The following is an 18,887-nucleotide window of genomic DNA, read 5'->3' on the forward strand; positions in this document are numbered from 1 at the left end:
AAACTAAAGGGACTAAATATACTTCAACTCTTTTGCACCTTATACACTAAAATAAAAGAGTATCTCAAATCAATTCCATGTCCCCCAGGAAAAAAAAAAAAAAAAAAAAAGTAGGAAACACTTTTTATAATTTGTTTCTCCACAATTTTTCAATATTGTTTAGTTAAACTCTCATCATCTCGGACCGATGTGAGAGAAAACTATTATTGTTATTTTTTTAATGTTTGAATGGGAATACAAAAATGTGTTATAATTTAGGAGGATGAAATGTCATGACTAAAAGCAAGAGCATTAAACGAAGTTGTTTATTAAAAGTAATCTTTATCCTCACTTGAGAAAAAGATGCTGTTATCATCATTTGGATATGCTCTCAGAGAGTTAAAACAGGAGTCAAAGAAAATAAAAGAGCTTCCCCCTTCACTTTTTTCTATCTTTGAAACAAACAAAATGAAAGCGACTCAATTGTTTTTTTTTTCAAACAAAAAAAAACACAGTGATTGCAAAGAGAACCAAAAGTGGCCAAGAAAACGACTTCAATTCGTTGACTCATGAAAGTGTTTGCTTTTGAAATTTGGAGGGGAAAAAAAAAAAAACAAAAAAATTTCTGTAAATTATGTATGCAATATAATTCTACTCATCTTTCCGCTTCTCTCCATTCTGTAAGATATTTAATTCATACATTGTTGGGTCCAACTGCAAAGCCTGCAATCAACTTGTTTTGTCCAACCAATCCCTAGGAATAAAAATACCCAAAAGAAAAGGAAAGAAAACAAGTACTAACAATAAGCCCTACCCGCTGTAATAACGCTAGAACAATACAAAAACTCCAATGAACAATTCAGCGACACTAAATTGATACAAATTTACAAGGAAACAATAGTCTAACAAAAAGTGAAAAAGAATATCACAGATTACAATTTACAGGCAGGCTTTTAGATTCAAAGTGGCAACACGATACACCAATTGGGTAAACAAGGGCCAGTTATACTCTCTGTATATTTCCCTAAACTCTGACATATTACCAACAGCCACTTAAATGGCTCTTCATGAAACCACCTTCCTTGTCACAAATCAGTTTTCTGCTCTATAAAATACTTTCATGGACTAATCAAGTCAATTATAGTCAACTAAACTTCTGTTAGTTGGATGTAGCTCCATCTTGCCTAGCCAGACAAAACAACAATCCAAATCAATATAAGGCTCTGTACCTTGTATACTCAAGTCCTTTTCTGGTGATATCTTTTGTGTGGGTGAAAGAATGTAAAATCGAGGTCAGATTTGCAGGTTCCTATGGTGACAATGCCAAGCACAAGCCGACCATTACAGTTTTCTAAGCCAAGGGGCTTAGACCGACATGGTATGTGTTAAGGCATTGTAAACACCATCCTCTGCCACCGCAATGCCTTCTTCTCATTAAGCTCTTGCTGGAATAATTGACTACATTAGTTCAATTATGATCCTTCTTGCTTTTCTTCAGCAACATTGACATGTGATTGACGTACTCATGGCCTGTCTGGGTTTCTCCCATCAGCCACTGAAGAGCTTCGGCTGCCGCATCTTTTTCTGCACTCTTCTTGTTATTACATGGTTGACCCATTATTTGCATTCCGTTGAACTCCACGGTCGCTCGGAACTGGTTGTTCTTCAGTTGCTTAGTCTTGTAGGTGGGTGCAGCATGTCCTGCCCTGGTAAGCAACGTCTGGAGTTGACTCTTAGAATTATCCCCCCCAGGTCCACTTTCAGTTCTTGAAGCCAATGCTGGTTGTGCACTAATAGCAGATGGCTTTGATGGCTTGAGGATCTGGCGGCCAAACACAAATCTTCCTTCGCAATGATCCTCTGAGATTAGCAATCGCACTGCAGATAAGAGCTCATGATAGTTGTATATGCTCAACTTGGGATTCAATAGCTGCCACCAATATTCCCCGGAATTGGAATTAGACAAGCAGAAAAAAGAAATATTAAATAAAGTAACACTCAAAGCTACAAGTGATCCAGGATAACAATAGAAACTAACAAGCATAAAAACAGTGGAATCCCTCCATCTCAAAAGGAAGTTATTTTCTTCAAATATATTCTTACTTTGATCTGAATTAGATCATCAAGTTCTCTCCGTAAACATTCGTACATATCGGCGACAGCAGGTTTCATGAAGAATTCCAAATATCCTCCCAACATCTTTATGTGTCCATCCTGCCAGAAGAACATAGCCCATTATTCCAGTCCTTGATAACAACAGGCTTATCAACAGCAGCAACAACATCTATAACATTAACATATGCATTTGTTTGCACACTCCAGCAAACAAGAGAATACAGAAAACTTACAATATCCCCCCTTGACATGCTTCCACCAAAGAGAAGCAGCACCGAATCAGACACAGCAGTTGAATCTCGGAGGAAGACAGAGTTCACTTTTATCTTCTCATTGAAAACTAGCCATGGATATGGAATTTTGGCTTCCCGAGCACTGACTGAGTTCTAGGAAAACCAAATGAACGTGAAACTAAACCGGAAAGAAAGAAACCCAAGGTGATACAAAGATGTAATGTATAAGAAATCTTACCGAGTATAGCAGCACTGGGCCATCCTCCATTGTTTTTAATGAAAATGACTTCTCAGTATGCTGCATATTTATGTGAATCCGCCATTAATTATACAAGAGAAAACTATATCATACTTATTTCCACTGATTACGACTAACCATATTATACTCATTGCAAGGAGACAGACACCTTGTAGTTTTAAAATGGTTCAGTAACTAAGGAGAAAATCTATATACTTGGCAATCTTATTTTACCTACTAAGCACCGAGTAGAATAATAATAGTTGCCAAAAAACTTGATTACCTTTTGAGTAAATACTACAGGCTCCTACTCCATTCACCAAATTTTGGATACCTTAGGATATAGCAGAATTTCAGTTGTTAAAAGATAAATGAGGCCGACATGCAAAAGTGGGACCAAATATAAGCAAAAAGAAAAGATAATACACCACTCGGTATGAAAATTTTGATTAAAGTATTTGGTCACTTTAGCATAACTATTACTCTTTTATGGCTTTATTCCGCTCATTTCTATTTGATCATACATCTGCAACCCTCAAGGTATAAAACATAACAAATCAAACAGAAGAAGATGTGTGAAAGCATGAAGTAGTTAACAAACTTATAAGCACTTTAAATATGTGAAAACATCAAGAAAGATACAGGAAAAGCCTTGGCTTACCACAATGGAGCAAATTCCAGGATATAGACCATAGCAAATAACTGCTCGGATGAGATGCTCATCATAGCTCCAAGTGTTGTAGCTGGTGTCGTTGGCATCAATCAAACCGGCATCTTTCAGCAAAGAGAAGAACTCCTTCCTAAGAGAATCAATTGCTTTCATTGATTGGGCAGAAAGAAAATTCATCCAGCAGTAATCGTAACCAGCATAGTCTCTTTCAGCATCTACCCATCCCTCATAGGCCCTGATAAGTGCAAGGTGATCACTGTAGTCACGGGAAAACTGAGATTTTGCAGTCTCTGCAAGCTGTGAAGAGAAACATATTTATTAACTAAAAAAATCATAATGTGCATTAGTGCAAAAATAAGAATTTAAACTTAAATTTAGAAAACAATGCATTTCCACCGAACCAACCAAAAAGCACTGCAATCAAGACAATTGTAAGTTCAATCTGTAAGCAGGACATTAGCTGTTTTCCTTATCATCGCTGTTCATGTTACCGTCTTCAGTCCTTAAAAGGCCCCAAAAATTTACTCTCGATGATCATGAATACACATCAGAACAAAACCCCAGTTCTTGTCTCTTTTATAACATATAAACACTAATTTCTATAGACCCTTTGGTTATGAAATGTAGACTTGATTGCCCTGATAATCAAAGTTTCTTGCCATACACCATTATGAAGGCTTGACAGAACATTGCACTGATTATAAGTAAAATCATAAATAATTTTTCTAAACACTTTAATAAGCAAAATCTGTATGGAAATAAGAACTTTGGATGGTAATACTGAAACATGCACAGCTCATAAAAAAAAAGATTGAGCCATTTGGAAAGTGATGCATCATATACATCATTGGGTTGCTTCTGTTAAGTATGTGCCAGAACAAACAATAAGAGCAACCGCAAAGTTTACTGAAAGAATGTAACAGTGATACATAACTAGAACATGAACAAAGAATGACAACAAGTCCCTCCAAGCAGTAGCTTTGCTAAATAAAATACCACCAATCAACTTAAAGTAGGAGTGGGATACTATGCCTCTATCCTAACAAAGAAATACAAAGAATATGATTATTTTTCATAAAAATAAAATGTTATAAGGTGGGAAGCTGACTTACATCCTTCTTGTCAAACGGAGTTAAGAAAGGATCTCTGACACTAAGGCCAGAAACAACAGTCAAAATGGGGTCAAGGCAATTTAAGATGGCACCCAACAGGAGCATCTTTCCAAGCTTTGGCTCCACTGGAAGCATAGTTAGATAGCGTCCTGCCAATAGACTCAAAAGGCATGAGACTTTGTTGGCTTAGAAAAAGAAGAAGAAAAAAAGTTATATATATATATATATATATCTCTATTATAAGCAGAAAACAGGTAAACATCTCTCCATACCTAAAACAGTCAGATTTTCATTCTCATCCAAGGCCCCGATGATTTTCAAATATTCAATAGCATTTTGCACCTAAAAAGTGGGTAAACTGCATGTGAATTATGAATGACGTGCAAAATTGTAAAGCATAATAGATTTCACAAGCACATTTTTAGGGGCATGAGAACATATAAAGATTAAACTTGAGAAATGCCTTGCACAGAAATGCTTGTGCCTTTCAGAGTAATGCAAACATACATTCCTTTTTTCAAGGGTCTCTCTCTTTTCTAATAAGGAGAAAATTTTGCAGAAAATAAAGTTAAATAAAAAAATGAAAAAGGAACTTTTTATTGCCCATGTATTGACATATCAAATCTAAATGAGGCAAAATACAAAAATGTCCAGTTAATTGTTACCGCTAACAACTCTGGCGATTGCAAAGCCTTAGACAGGAACTCAGAAATACTTCCAAGCTTTAAACTTTTTATTTGCAGACAAAGAGACTGCAAAGGCGTCCTCAAAATTTCAGGCAATTGATACTCAGCAAAAGCATCATATACACATCTAGGATAGAGATGGTAACATTCTCCAGGCTGAACACGGCCAGCCCTTCCTCTTCTCTACAATACACAAAAGCAAAGAGAAAGTGCAAAACATTTAATCAATTACACAACTATAAATCTGACATGTACTGAACATAAACAGCAGGCAACTTTATTTATATATGAGAATATCACTTTTTTACCAGTTCAGCACATGGCCTAGACATTAGAGTTTATTCAGTATTCAAATGTTATCTTCTACAGCCTAAACCCTTAATCCTAGTTCCCTTCATTTTATCTAGAATCTTATATTCAGGGGAGCATCATGTCAGTCCCTTGCTTGTATAGATTACAGCAAGTTATATTCTGGCTATAAACGTTCAAGTCACTAGTTTGATCTCATAAAATCTAAAATAATAGAGCATAATAATATCCGTTGAAATTGAAAACTTAAAAAAATTTCAATTTTCTTGTAGAAAGGAAACTACTTGGCCTAAATGTCATTTATAGAGATAAATACCATATTTAGAGTTGGCCTGCAGCAAGTCCTTTCTATTAAAGGGAGCAACCAAACAGAAAAGGTTGTCATAGATAAATCAATGTGTAGACATTCACAAGTTTATCAAAGATAATTAATACATTGATATTAATCTCCATTTTAGACATCAAATTTTCAGACAGAATATAACCTTACTTGTTGAGCAGAAACCTTGGATATCCATGATGGAAGCAAACATGGAGTGTTATTCAGTGCATCATAAGATGTCTCTTTTGCCTTTCCGCAATCAAGAACAAAAACAACATCATTTATTGTGATACTTGTCTCAGCAATGTTAGTTGCTAGTACTATTTTCCTCACTCCATCTTCAGGCTCATCAAATATTAACCTCTGTATGCATTCCAGATCAATCATTTTAGATATAACTTAACTTTGGAAAAAAGAAGCAGAATATGAATAAATCTATTCACTCCCAATACAAATTCAATAATTTTTTTTTTTTTTTATAAAACTACAGATGTAATGGCTTTTGAGTTTAATAGCAAGCCCTTCTTTTTGCATAGATGACAGTTATGCTAAAACTTGTTCAAAATATGCAGAGCAGAGTAGTAAAAGCACATCATGCCAGATACTAAGGCTTTTACAGTGCTGGTCCCATTTAAGGGTCCCGGGAGAGTAGGCGGGTTGGAAATCTGGGCGTTATGCCTTTGGTATATATTGGCCACTCTCAAGAACCAAAACCATGCACCTAAGCTTGACAGTGCAAGAAATTTACCATTGCACCAGATAATAACCCCATGAAAAGCGAACCCATACTTACATTTTCAATCTATAAATAAAAGAATTACCTGCTCAGAACTGGCCATTGAACCATGGCATGCTAGCAACAAGACTCGGCTAGGATCGCCTAAAATAGGATGAGCTTGAAGCTTATCCTTTAGAGAACTTATGTCATCCCACCCCGTCATAAAAACCAGAATAGCACCTGGTCTTTCTTTCTCACAGATATTGCATAATAAAAACTCTATGAGATTAAAACCAATGCAATCAGGATTCCAGCATGAAAGAGATTCCCAAGTCCGGTGGCTATAAAATTTTAAATCAGCAGCTTTTAAAGCATCCTGGTACACATTTCCAGTGGGGGAAAACTTAGAAAATAGTGAGAATGAATATGAAAATGATATCCACATAATATGTAGCATACCTCCACAACAGAAGCAATCTGGCTTTTCCTCTTTCTTGGTGCTTGTTTGCTCATTTTCCACATCTTTTCTTGACCATAATCATCAATTTGGTTGTATGGTGTTAACCTGTAACCCGTCATTTCCAGAATGTCCTCCAGAAAATGAGTTTGAACTGGATATGTAAATCCCTAGATAAGAACAAGGATTAAAATATTTCAGCTTCATAGAGACTATTGTATCCATCCTCACTAAAAAAAAACTCCACCAGGAAACAAGATGAACCGTGTATAACAAAACCTACTGATAATTTATTGCAAGGTTGCACTCTCAAAAAGTAAAAGAAAATAAGTACGAGCTGATATCATATGCATAATGCCTTCTGTTATACTCACTAAAGGATCTTGAATTACAAGAACAACCACCTAGATCATAAAATTATGAACTTCATATTTAAATTCATAAGATATGAGACAACAGGTCCTTATCCAATAGATACACCAAAAGGTTGTCAAAATGGGAGATCAAAATATGTTCCACTAACCAGTAGCTCAACAGAATTTGCTCGTGTCTCTCTTAGTCATCAAAGATGCACAGCAAACTACATCTGTCCTTTGTTAATAATAATAAAATACCAGCAAAGGCAAAGAAAGGAAAAAAAAGAGTGTTATTATCAGTCTGCAGTCACTGCAAACCTATAGTACCAGCTCTTAAGCACCAGCAAAAGCTGATGGTGGATAAATGTAAACAAAAATCGTAGCAGATTGACTACAGATCTTATGTTCAAGAAAATACAAAAAGGCCACATTGGAAATCCAAACCAAGAAGCTCATAAGAAGCACTAACATAAGATAAGCCACATTTGAAAATTAATATTACTCTATAACCATAAGTAGTTGGTTACTAAAAGAAAACCATTTAACATGAACATAACTGATATCAAAGGTAACACCCAATGATGAAATCAGAAAAGGATAAGGCATACATGACATTATTCTCACAGGATCAATGAAGGAAGGGCAAAATAAATTCCCCAAATCATAACTACTTAATCATGAAAATGAGACAAAAATTCATTGCAGATGAAGGTAAAATATATAGAACTACTGGAAATATCAAACATACCGGAATGTGAATTATCTGTGCCCTACCAAAATAGGATGCAAACAATTCTGCATCCAGGGTGGCACTCATCAGAATCAGTCTTAGTTCTGGTCGACGAGGAAGAAGCTCCTTTAGAACAATTAGCAGAAAATCTGGCATCAAATATCACGATGAGTAGTTGCTTCCTTCCAAAAATTAGACCCAAAAGACAGCATTATTTACCTTCATTCATTCCACGTTCATGGATCTCATCTACAATAACATGAGTTACCCCTTTCAAGTTTCTGTCAACAAGCAATCTTCTCAACAAGATGCCAGTGGTGCAAAAGAGAAGGTGAGTATCCCTTCCTTTTATACCTTCTAACCGTACTTTATACCCAACCTTTGAAGAAATGAGGACGGAAACATTTAGAATCAAGTTGGAAACTTTTAACTAAAGAATATGATTGATGAAAGCAAGCTCTTTAACAAAGTTAGCAGAACTCACTGATTCACCCAATTTCTCTCCCCTCTCAGAAGCAATTCTTTCAGATACGGACATGGCAGAAATTCGTCTAGGCTGTGTACATATAATACTACAAGCAGCTCCACAGACAGATTCTATCTCAGATTCTAAAATGAATTGTGGAATTTGTGTGGTCTTTCCACAGCCAGTTTCACCTGAAATGATAACAACCTGCAGAACAAAATTCTTATAAAATGAGTAATGCAAAATAAAGAGTAAGAAACTACTGATAAAAGAAACCAGGTGATGATCATATGACTTCCAATGAGATCATCATTATCGATACTTGATACTTAAATGGATGTCATTCTGAAACCAAAATATTGTGCATGAATTGTTCAGGAAACCAATAATTTTAGTTCAGAAAACAATTTGTTGATATAAAGAAAAAAATATATCTTTAGGAATGCAATCAACTTAAAGAAAGCCACCTGCCATTTCAGCAAGATCATTAGAAAAGACTAATTACTCAAAAATAAATACAATAATCAAACCCAAAGATTTAAGAAATAAAACTTCTGAGCAAGTAAAGCAACTTGACAAGAACAAGAAAATAAATGGAGACCTGATTCTGTGAAATGGCGGCCAATACTGCATCCTTCTCTTTATAAGCAGGAAGACTTCTACGAAATTCCAGCATTTTCCTACCTTCAGGAGATTCCTGTATGAAATTTTAAAAAATTAATATACAATCAACTTATGACAATCATTATCAGGACAAGACAATAAAATATTAGACAAATCAATCAAGATCCTGATAAAATTTGTAAGTAAAGTATCCTCCTTTATCAGCCTTACTGAAGTAACATTTTAGTGCCTTGATCCAGACATCTCGAAGAGAAGAACTAACCAGTCACAGTTCAAATCCACAAAAGACACTTGAAATAGGTTTTGAAATTAGTGACCTAAAATATGTTTCATCCCATGAAATTCTTGACCAACAATGCAGCATTTCCAAAATGTTTTTAAGTGAAAATAACCTAACAAATTGTTTATTTTCAAACAGATACAACAATAAACAAAACATATGCTTCATATCAATTAAAAGAAGCCAAACCTGCCAAGCTTGTTGCTGATCCTGCAGTTGCAAGCTTCTTCGCCAAAGAATTTTGTCCATCACAACCTTACTGGAAGCCAGAGGCTCAGGTACCTCAAAAAGACCTTCATCAGTGGCTATACTACAATTACTGCTCGATCTAGAAAAGGACACATCTGAAAAGCTTCCCTTAGTCCTAGACTTTTGAGATAGGAACTCCCCAAGATAGGACTCAATCCTCCTCAGCAATCCAAGAGGCAAGATGACCTGTCAATTCTTGAAAACTTTACTTAAATCCTAAGGAACAATTAAAAATGAAAACTAGAAAGAATGTGGATCTTCCAAAATATCCATCAAACAAAAGAAGGAAAAAAAAAGACTACGAAGAGCCAACAGTAACACTTGGATCAATTTGGAAGTTGATCATTGTCAACTGGAAAAATGGAGCATAGAGAGGAGTTGGGCAAATAAAGGTGATAACAAAATCACACAATTTCATAGTATCTAAAGTGAAATAAAGGTACTACTTTTGTATGAAAGCTAAAAGTATGCTAAAACAGCAAAGTAACAATTGAAAGAAACACATTATAATAAGATACCTCTCTCTGCGGGCGCCTATCATCAAGATCAAATCTGTAGTTTGGCAGTGGGACTTTACTAAAGACAGCAACTTTTACATAGAGATGGCTGCCAAATACAATTTCAATTAGAAATAACCAATGTCTATTTCTAGTAACAGGATATGATTGCTCAAAATACAAAAAAAAAGGTACCTATAAAGCCCCATCCTGCTAGCTAAAACAGCTATTTCCTCAAAATCACGCCTGTCCTTTTTCTCCCTGGAAACCAACTCTTGTTTCTCTTTGTCTCGTAAAAGCAAGGTTAACTTTCTTTTCCAGTCATTGATGTTATCAGAAGGGGAAGCACCCTGTAAATCATTGTGAAATTATGAACAGCCACAATAAGCACTTGTATATAAATAAAATGAACCACTTTTACACCTTAAAGGTCCATAAATTCAACCGTTTAATGTCTTCGAACACCTTATGTTCTATAATGCAAACGGTGGATCAATCAACAATTACAAAAAATAAATTAAATTTCTAGTCGGATGAATTGCATATCCAAATACCAGTTTCGCTTGCACTGAACAATAGTACAAGTCCATGTAAAACTACAAATTCAATTAAAACTCAAAGAAAAAAACTTGCATTTTACATTTCACAAACTCAACCTCAATCAAAACCCAATTACCATTTCATAAATTTTAAAAAATAACAAGGACCAGTAGGATCAAAAAATAAAATAAAAAATAAAAAAATCAAAAGGAAGATAGTAAAGATCGTAAAACTCACAGGATGAGAGGACGAATCAAATTCACGATCAGATCCTTCCTCAGAAAGCCCATCGTCATAAGCAGAATTGTAGTGAAAAGTTTGCTTCTGGAACTGTTCCTCCTGCTGATTCTTGAGGTTCGAAAGGTGAACACTACTACTTCTAGGGTTTAAAACCGCACTCTGATGATGATTCTCTCGGAGCCTGGAGTCAACCAAAGCAGCAGAGGAAGTATAATTAGGGGATGTGATGACGGAGCGGAGGCGATGGTGAGGAGGGACGTAAACTGCGCCGTATGAAGGAGGAGGCCGATCCTTCATCGCGATGAATAATAGAAGAGTTTGAGGGTTTTAGGGTTAAAAAGGTTTTGGGGTTCGAAGGTGATGAAGAAGGGAATTGAAGAGCAGAGAAGAAAAAGGAAGAGGAAGAGGAAGAGGAAGAGGAAGAAGAAGAAGAAGAAACAGAATTAAAAAGGAGAAGATGATGGCATGCAAAGGTTTGACGGCGTCGTTCCGTTACCGGATTTGTGATTTTCTGTTTGTTTCCAGAGAAATGGTGGAAACTCCGAAACTGAAAACGGGCAAAAGAGAGAAAGAAAATAACAGAAAAAGTGAGGTTGGGTTTACAGCGGGGGCTGGGTTCTTTCGAGTTCTAAGTATTGAAAGTGGCGCTTTTGTGGCGCGTGCAGATTCTGTAGTGAAGCCACACGTTAGCGTCTTCTTTCTTACCGTTTCTACGGACCACGTACAATGAATTCAAATTTTATTATTTTATTATTAACAAAAATAAATTTAAAATAATAAAGTTATTGTTCATTCCAGTCATATAAATCTGCTTGTATATTTCTTAAGCACAAAAAAAAAAAAAAAAAAAAAAACAAAACAAAACAAAAATCTACTTGTATATTTAAAAATATTTTACATTGATTTTGTTATTTCTAACATTGAATTTTTAGATTGGGCATGGTAATTATCCATTTTGAGAAATTATAAATATTGACAAAATATTTAAATATAATAGAATGTGAATGTGAATTTAATACAAATATAAAAAGATTATTGTAATCTATTTGTTTTACAATTTTTTTTTTAACAACTTTTCGTTATTCGATTGAAAACGTGTTTTACCCCAAAAGAAAAAAAGAAAAAGAAAAAAAGAATATTAGAGGAAAATATGAGATTTGAAGAATCCAACGAATAAAACCACTTCGTGTCATTTTAATACAATAAAAACAAAAACAAAAACGATTTTCCTCCATTGAGTCTCCTCCTCCAGTCCTCCTCCACCGACTGTGTAATAATAATAACCATTAAAAAAAAAAAAAAAAAGAAGTTAAATATCCAATCAAATACATTGTATAAAACCATTGTTATCATATTTTCTTTTTTATTACAACATAAAAGTGGGGGATTTTTATCAAATCTTAAGATTTAATCCTCGACTTGAAAATCTACTCTTGGTGATTTCACCATTCTTATCATATTAAAAAGATCCTCATGGTGGATATGTAAAACCAAAAATATCTTACACCTATATATCCATGCATACACATGCACACACAAATACCGACAATGGAACACCTGGTCTGCTCTTAGGCATACAACAGTGCCATGCACCAATGTGGCACAAGCTACATGACACAACTAAATATCCAGATGGCTTGCTATAAGAAGAAAAATTACACGCTGAAACTTACTGTGACTTAATTTAATTCAATAAGGCTTTTATTTATTTATTTATTTATTATTTTTTTTTTTTTTCTGCGGTGGAAAGGTAGGTAACATTGAAAATCATTGCACCCAAAAAGGAAGAACAAGAAGGATTTCAAGATCCATTGATATATTTTTGCTTTCCAATACTCTCACCTTCAACTTACAGTTCAAAACATTTTCTTTCTCCCTGGTCTTATTCAAGCGCTCTATTAAGAAAATAACAAAATGAGATGGGGAAAGTTTATCTAACAATCTAACATATTTTAGTTTTTCACTGCATAAATAACTAACAAGAAAACTTGCAATACAGAAGTACAAATTGTTCGACTACCCTACAGCACACGAATAGTGTCAGGATTGTGCTTAGTAGGTATAACCCTTGACAAACATTCCTTTCTTGGCTTCCTCACTTTCACCTTCTGCAGAGTATTTCCCCAGCTGAGCCAGTGAGTTTGCCTTTGCTCGAACCAACAATGCCTTTTGTGCGGCTTCCACATTCTCAGGTTGTCCTTGCCATGTCTTGAGCACAGTGTTCTGCAGGGCACGGGCATATGAGAAGGAAACATGCCATGGGTTAGGGCTTTGGTTCATTGCATTCAGGTTGAGTGTAGCCTCCACTTCAGACTGGCCTCCGGACAAAAACTGCAAGGCAAAATGAACATATAGCAATCAAACCTAAGGCACTGGTAAGAAACAATAACTTATGCATATGCATTAATGAGTTGTTAAAACATAAGTGTTTTCTTCTGTGGTTACTGTCAGAAACTTCTGAGCGTTCAGTATCAATCTCAGCTCATCCACGAAAATTATAGAATGACCCACCAAAGTCGAGAACATTTTACATACTTTTGTGGCTGAGAATATACGTTTACTAGATTACCTTTTCATACATCAACATTCAATTCCAAGAAACTTTTTAACACTTGATTACAAATCTTGCAGGGACTCATATGCCTTACTAATTGAAACCGAGGAAAAGATAATCGCTCTATAAATTATTACATAAGAAATAAACCTTACCATGATTCCTGGAACTGCAGGAGGAACTCTCCTTTTAAGCATTGTGAGTGTATACTTGGCGATGGTTTCTGGAGAAGCCTTCTCCTTGTGCTCTGCGCCAGGAGTGACCATGCTAGGCTTAAGAAGGATTCCTTCAAATGTCACATTGTTTTCAGCCAAGTAGAAGAAGACTTCAGCCCAGACCTTTTCTGCAACTTCAAGCGTCCTCTCAATTGGATGTTCCCCATCAAGAAGAATCTCAGGCTCCACAATGGGCACAAGACCATTGTCCTGCATGTAATATCAACAAAACTACATTTACATGTATTATACTGATTTGAGGGTTGACATTAAAACAAAAGCCATAAAGCCCATAACATCTTGCATTTTTCAGACACACTTTCAGAAATCCTATAAAGAAAGCAGACGGAACAAAGATATGCGGTAAAAGGATCTCACAGTCCCTCTATAAGATGAAATTACAAATGTTTCAAGTTAATCACAACTTCCTATCAGAAGCCACAGTTCGAGGAGGGTAGAGAGCAAGTCAGGGTAATAAATTTATCAAATATAAAATTGCTTTCCTACATAGTTTTTGCACGGCAAAACAGTGAAAGGAACTATAAGTATTTTATCTGAGTATATTAACAAAACCTAGAATTGCTTTCCACTTCACCAAGCTTATCCAGAATGAATAAAAAGGACATAGTGTGTTTCTTCTTTGAAAAACACAAAAAGGATTCATAGACACAATTAACAGCTTCTTCTTTCTAGCAACATTAAACCAAAACTTGGCTTTTAAAAAATTAACATACCTGAGAAATGGCAGCATAACGTGCAAGTCCCCAAGCAGCTTCCTTAACAGCCAGAGCCGAAGGACCACTAGGAATGCTTACAACTGTTCGCCTGGATATGCCAACAAGAAAACACAGATATAAACTTCCTTGTTGCATGGAGTGGATTTATAACCAGTTAGCTCACAGAAATTTAAGGAGTACATTCACAATATAAAATTAACGTAACTCACCATTTAGCAAAACGAGCACCTTGTTTGTAGTACTCAGCAGACCTCGAAGCCAGACCATCCAAACCTTGACACCAAGATTCATTGTTTGACCCAGGTAGTGGAACCAAACCCTGTAAACCAAAACAAATAAAAGTATCAAAATAATGACACGTAAGGGGAGAAAAAAATAAAAATAAAAATAGGGTTCTCAAAGTACTTAGATTAAATTTTCTCAAGGTATAAACACATTAGAATTTTGTGGAATCACCTTATCAACTTTGATGCCAGGCACAATGTTCTGATGACGCAAACAGTCTACAAACTTCTTTCCGTCAGTTGTTGACTGGTAAAGTGTTTCCTCAAAAAGAATGGCACCAGAAATGTATTCACCGAGGCCAGGCGTGGTTAGCAAAAGTTGTCTATAAGCTTGACGGTTGGGCTCAGTATTGTCCAAGCCTATGGATGCTAGTCTCTTGCCACAGGTTGCATTGGACTCATCAATGGCAAGGATACCACGACCAGGAGATGCAATAGTTTTCTACAACATCAAAAAATAAAAGGAAAAAAAAAAATTAAAAACAACGCATGCAATCTTGAGGTCATTTTTGGATATTATTACTGACATTTGTTGTTTTGCCCTTCTTTGTATTTTATATGCTTTGGAGGATAAATGTTATATTAAACTACTAAAACATGCCAACAAACTTCTAAAAGTGATTTGATCGAAACTAAGCAAGGACTATGACTACTTAATATGCAAAGTAAATGTCAAACTACTGCCACGAACTGATATAAACAAAAGAGCCAACATCTAAAGGTTATATTTGAAAACTTTTATCAACCTTATTCTTTGCTAAACAACCTAGTAAAAATATTTTTAAGAAAACTGCACTCCATTCTTCAAAACTCTGCACTTTCACAGAGATTAATTACTGGTTTCATTTCTCCATAACATGGGCCAGTAGGAAGATTTTTAAAGCACACGAAGAGCACCAAAATACATTTAGTATTCCTTTAAATCAGAACGCATGTAGGCGATCACTTACTAACATGAATTTAAGAACATACCCAAAAAAAAAAAAAAAAAAAAAAATCCCTGATTCAGTTATTTATTTATTTTTTTTTTAGCCTTTCTTGAAAAGCAGTTAAAACAATAAAACACAATTAAAAAAGTAAATCAAACTTCCAAAACTTAATTCTCTAGAAACATTTTGATCAACTGTAGCAGCGATTCGAATTTTCTTTCTTTCTTTCCCTTTTTATTGCGATTTACGAAACTCAAAACATATGAATTTAGCAAATTATTACAAACTGATCCCTAAATTCAAATGTTCATAATTGTCAAATCAGAAATAATATAATTTTTTTCATCCAATAGCTTTACACAATTAATTTGCATGTTCGATTTGAAGGCAAAAAGTTGGTGAACTATGAGGTGGCGATAAGGTAAGGACAAGACTCACAGCCGTCTGGATGAGTTCGTCGGTGTAAGCACTGGCGCGGATCGGGAGGGAGACTCGGCGAGTAGCGAGGCATTTGGACGATCCGTTGCGCTGAGTGAAGGATTGCCGTCCGATCCACTGCGAAGACGACGCGTTGAGATTTGCGAAACTCGCACAGGCCATAGCTCTTCAACAACAACAACAATGAAGGCAAACGTGTGGGCTTGTTTCGCGAGAAAAACAAAAGCTACTCTCTCTCGAGTCTGATTTGACGAGCGTGATTGCTTATACAGGTGGAGTAAGGCGACGCTTTTCTCGGCAACTCCGCAGCTTGCAATTAAAGTCGCAATAAGACAAGGAACTTACGGCACTACCAAACAGCCCTTAATGTATCATGTCACTATTACCAGATTACCCCCTAAATGACCATTTTATCCTTCAATATTCTTTTTTAGTTTCTTACGAGGGAACAGTTTTTTTTTTTTTTTTTTTTTTGAAATACCAAAAACTAGGGGAACAGTTTTTATTTTCCATTTGCAATTCATTTTTTTAAGTAACATTTGTAATTCATTTACTTGGATTTAAAAAAAAAAAATTGAGTTTGTAAGTATAAACCATATAGTACAAGATTTTATTACTTGTAAAAATTATGAAAAAAAATATAAATAAACATAAAAATTGAAAAAATATTAATTTTATATTTTTATATAACGGATAACTGTTAATTGATAGTAAGCTCCAAAAATAATTTTAGAAAACGATTAAAAAACTAAATTTAAAATTTGTAAGTAACAATGCCAAGTTCACCTTTTAAGGATAAGTAATATTGCAATTTATTATTTTGTTGATTAGATTAGAAATTTGAAAAGAAAAAGAAAAGGGGTAAAAACTCTTAAATTATAGGCAGGAAAACCAATTTTCCAAAAATAATCAAAATTAAATTAAATTGTGAAACGAGGAAGGGTATTTCGGTATATCTGGTACCCCATGCATCCTTTGGTATGGTTTGGGATACTGGTGGTAGGTCATCGACCATCACTCTCACCTACCAATTGACCATCACCACACATGCGGCTAAACAGAGTAATAGACAACCTTGCTTTGTGATTCGCTCCCTTTCACATTTTTGGACCCAACTTGTGAAAACAAAATTATAAAGATAAATTATTATTAAATATTTAATAAAAATATCATATATGATTGAAAATTATTATTTCATTAATGAATAACGAATTATTTGTTATTTTTCTCTCTATATTAAAATGATTAAAAAAAATGCCCCATATTTATCAAATAATATTTGTCGTTGGATTGTTAAAAAGATCAAAAAGTTCATGAAATATGAACATTTTTTTCTTTTGCCTTTTCAAAAATGGAATAAGCTATTATTCATATGTTTGCTCTTCCACCGCCATAATAATTTATGCCCAAATTTATGGTATGGTAATATGATTATGGTAGCTTTATTACTAGATGACTGTTCCAAAATGACACAATAATATTTTATTATTTAAAGAAACAGTTTACGATGCTCTTTTGCTTAAAAAAAAAGGTTAGTTTTTGCCAATAATCTATTAATTCAAAACTAATAATGATTTTTTATTAAAAAAATAGTAACAAGTAAATAAATAGATAAAATAAACTACAACACTTGACTTTTCCTAATTAAATACCATTACCCTATTTGTCAAAATTTATTATTATTATTATTATTATTTTTCATCTTCATATTCAAATTCAATTGTCCATTGAGGCATTAACTGAACCTTGCATAATCATGGTGTTCATCATCACCATCTACTTACATGATTTTATTTTATTTATATTGTGTTGGGGAATGTTAATTTATCCTATATAAAACTGACACGAGGCAATCCCTTATTGAATGCATACGAGTAACTCTTAAATCATGTTAAAGTATCTTCTTCTTTTTTTCCCCCTAAAATGAAGTTTATATATGTGAGAAATCGAAGGTGCATAATATGTTTGGCCTCCTTGTGATGCGTTTGAAGGAGATGATACAGTTTTAGAATTTTCTCTTCTAATTTCAGATTAGGAATATGATCGAATGGCTGAAGGATGTCATAATCGAGCAGGTAGGAAAAATAATTATTTTTTGATAAAATATGGATACTTAAAAATAATAAAATAATTAAGCATTCTTATTTATATATTGGTATAAATACTAAATTAAGATTTAACATTTATAATTCTTTTCAAAAATATTCAAATTTGATAATAATTAATTAAAAGAAAAATTTTATGTTTTTTAATATATGATAATTATTCTAAATCTAAATTTATCAAAACATGATAAGTATATTTAAAAGTTTATCTATATTAAAATATATGAATAAGAGTTTTGAGATTTTTAAAACTAATTAGTATTCTTATACATTCATTCTTATGAAATAATTTTCTTATATTCAAAGATATACCAAATATTTAGAAAACTAAATTTATGGAATAAGTATTTTATTGTTGTATTTATTTCATATATCAAACGTGCCTAAGGAATTTAGATGCACCATTTTTGGATAATTATATGTTCATTAACTATATAAATGTAATATCATACTCAAGGAAAGACTATATAACACTATGAGTGTCCCCTGATTACCCAAAATAAATAAATAAATAAAAAGAGAAGGAAATAGAAATAAGTGTTCCCTTGGTTAAATTTTTATATTAATACAATAAGTAATTTATTTATATGGAATAGTTAAAATGACAATAAGCATTGAGTTAATTTTTTTAGTTAAGTATTTGATTTCTCCAGTAATGCGTTTTGATTAGGCTCAAAGCTAAGAAATTCTACCTTTCAATTTATGATAACAGAAAAAGGAAAAAAAAAGTTTTTTATTTTTTTATTTTTTTATTTTTTTTATTTATAATAAAAGAATCATATGTCGGAGTCTTACACCATGCAG

General features: G+C 34.0%; 2 protein-coding genes across 3 annotated transcripts; both read right to left on the reverse strand.

Moving 5' to 3' along the window:
- Window positions 1-825: 825 nt before the first annotated feature.
- LOC107413310 (DExH-box ATP-dependent RNA helicase DExH5, mitochondrial) lies at window positions 826-11,490 on the reverse strand. 2 transcript variants are annotated; one of them, XM_048462333.2, is made up of 19 exons: window positions 10,819-11,485; window positions 10,237-10,391; window positions 10,063-10,150; window positions 9,485-9,730; window positions 8,993-9,088; window positions 8,410-8,598; window positions 8,145-8,304; window positions 7,944-8,074; window positions 6,842-7,009; window positions 6,486-6,758; window positions 5,833-6,027; window positions 5,013-5,216; window positions 4,620-4,689; window positions 4,348-4,496; window positions 3,227-3,532; window positions 2,566-2,625; window positions 2,328-2,480; window positions 2,083-2,193; window positions 826-1,909 (listed from the first exon to the last, which is right to left on the reverse strand). In XM_048462333.2, the coding sequence occupies exons 1-19, from the start codon at window positions 11,116-11,118 to the stop codon at window positions 1,448-1,450; spliced, it is 3,516 nt and encodes a 1,171-aa protein (XP_048318290.1). In that variant the 5' UTR covers window positions 11,119-11,485; the 3' UTR covers window positions 826-1,447. The 2 variants fall into 2 exon arrangements, 1 of the variants encoding a protein (XP_048318290.1); XR_007237509.2 differs by lacking the exon at window positions 826-1,909 and having other exon boundaries at window positions 2,328-2,473; window positions 10,819-11,490.
- A 1,115-nt stretch (window positions 11,491-12,605) lies between these two features.
- On the reverse strand, window positions 12,606-16,290 carry LOC107413340 (fructose-bisphosphate aldolase 3, chloroplastic). Its single transcript, XM_016021266.4, has 6 exons — window positions 15,979-16,290; window positions 14,784-15,053; window positions 14,537-14,646; window positions 14,325-14,415; window positions 13,531-13,800; window positions 12,606-13,152 (listed from the first exon to the last, which is right to left on the reverse strand). The coding sequence occupies exons 1-6, from the start codon at window positions 16,138-16,140 to the stop codon at window positions 12,874-12,876; spliced, it is 1,182 nt and encodes a 393-aa protein (XP_015876752.1). The 5' UTR covers window positions 16,141-16,290; the 3' UTR covers window positions 12,606-12,873.
- Between the last annotated feature and the right edge of the window lie 2,597 nt (window positions 16,291-18,887).

The sequence above is a fragment of the Ziziphus jujuba genome, chromosome 12 (assembly GCF_031755915.1).
Source record: "Ziziphus jujuba cultivar Dongzao chromosome 12, ASM3175591v1".
NCBI lineage: Eukaryota > Viridiplantae > Streptophyta > Magnoliopsida > Rosales > Rhamnaceae > Ziziphus > Ziziphus jujuba.

Excerpts from the sequence above, each read along its gene's own strand:
- LOC107413340 (XM_016021266.4), bottom strand. The coding sequence starts at position 16,140 with ATGGCCTGTGCGAGTTTCGCAAATCTCAACGCGTCGTCTTCGCAGTGG. Across the intron at positions 14,647-14,783 it reads CTGGCATCAAAGTTGATAAG|GGTTTGGTTCCACTACCTGG; the intron begins GTGATTCCACAA and ends TTTGGTTTACAG. Across the intron at positions 13,153-13,530 it reads CTGCAGTTCCAGGAATCATG|TTTTTGTCCGGAGGCCAGTC; the intron begins GTAAGGTTTATT and ends TTTGCCTTGCAG.
- LOC107413310 (XM_048462333.2), bottom strand. The coding sequence starts at position 11,118 with ATGAAGGATCGGCCTCCTCCTTCATACGGCGCAGTTTACGTCCCTCCT. Across the intron at positions 9,089-9,484 it reads ATCAGCAACAAGCTTGGCAG|GAATCTCCTGAAGGTAGGAA; the intron begins GTTTGGCTTCTT and ends AATTTCATACAG. Across the intron at positions 2,626-3,226 it reads CTGGAATTTGCTCCATTGTG|CATACTGAGAAGTCATTTTC; the intron begins GTAAGCCAAGGC and ends ATAAATATGCAG.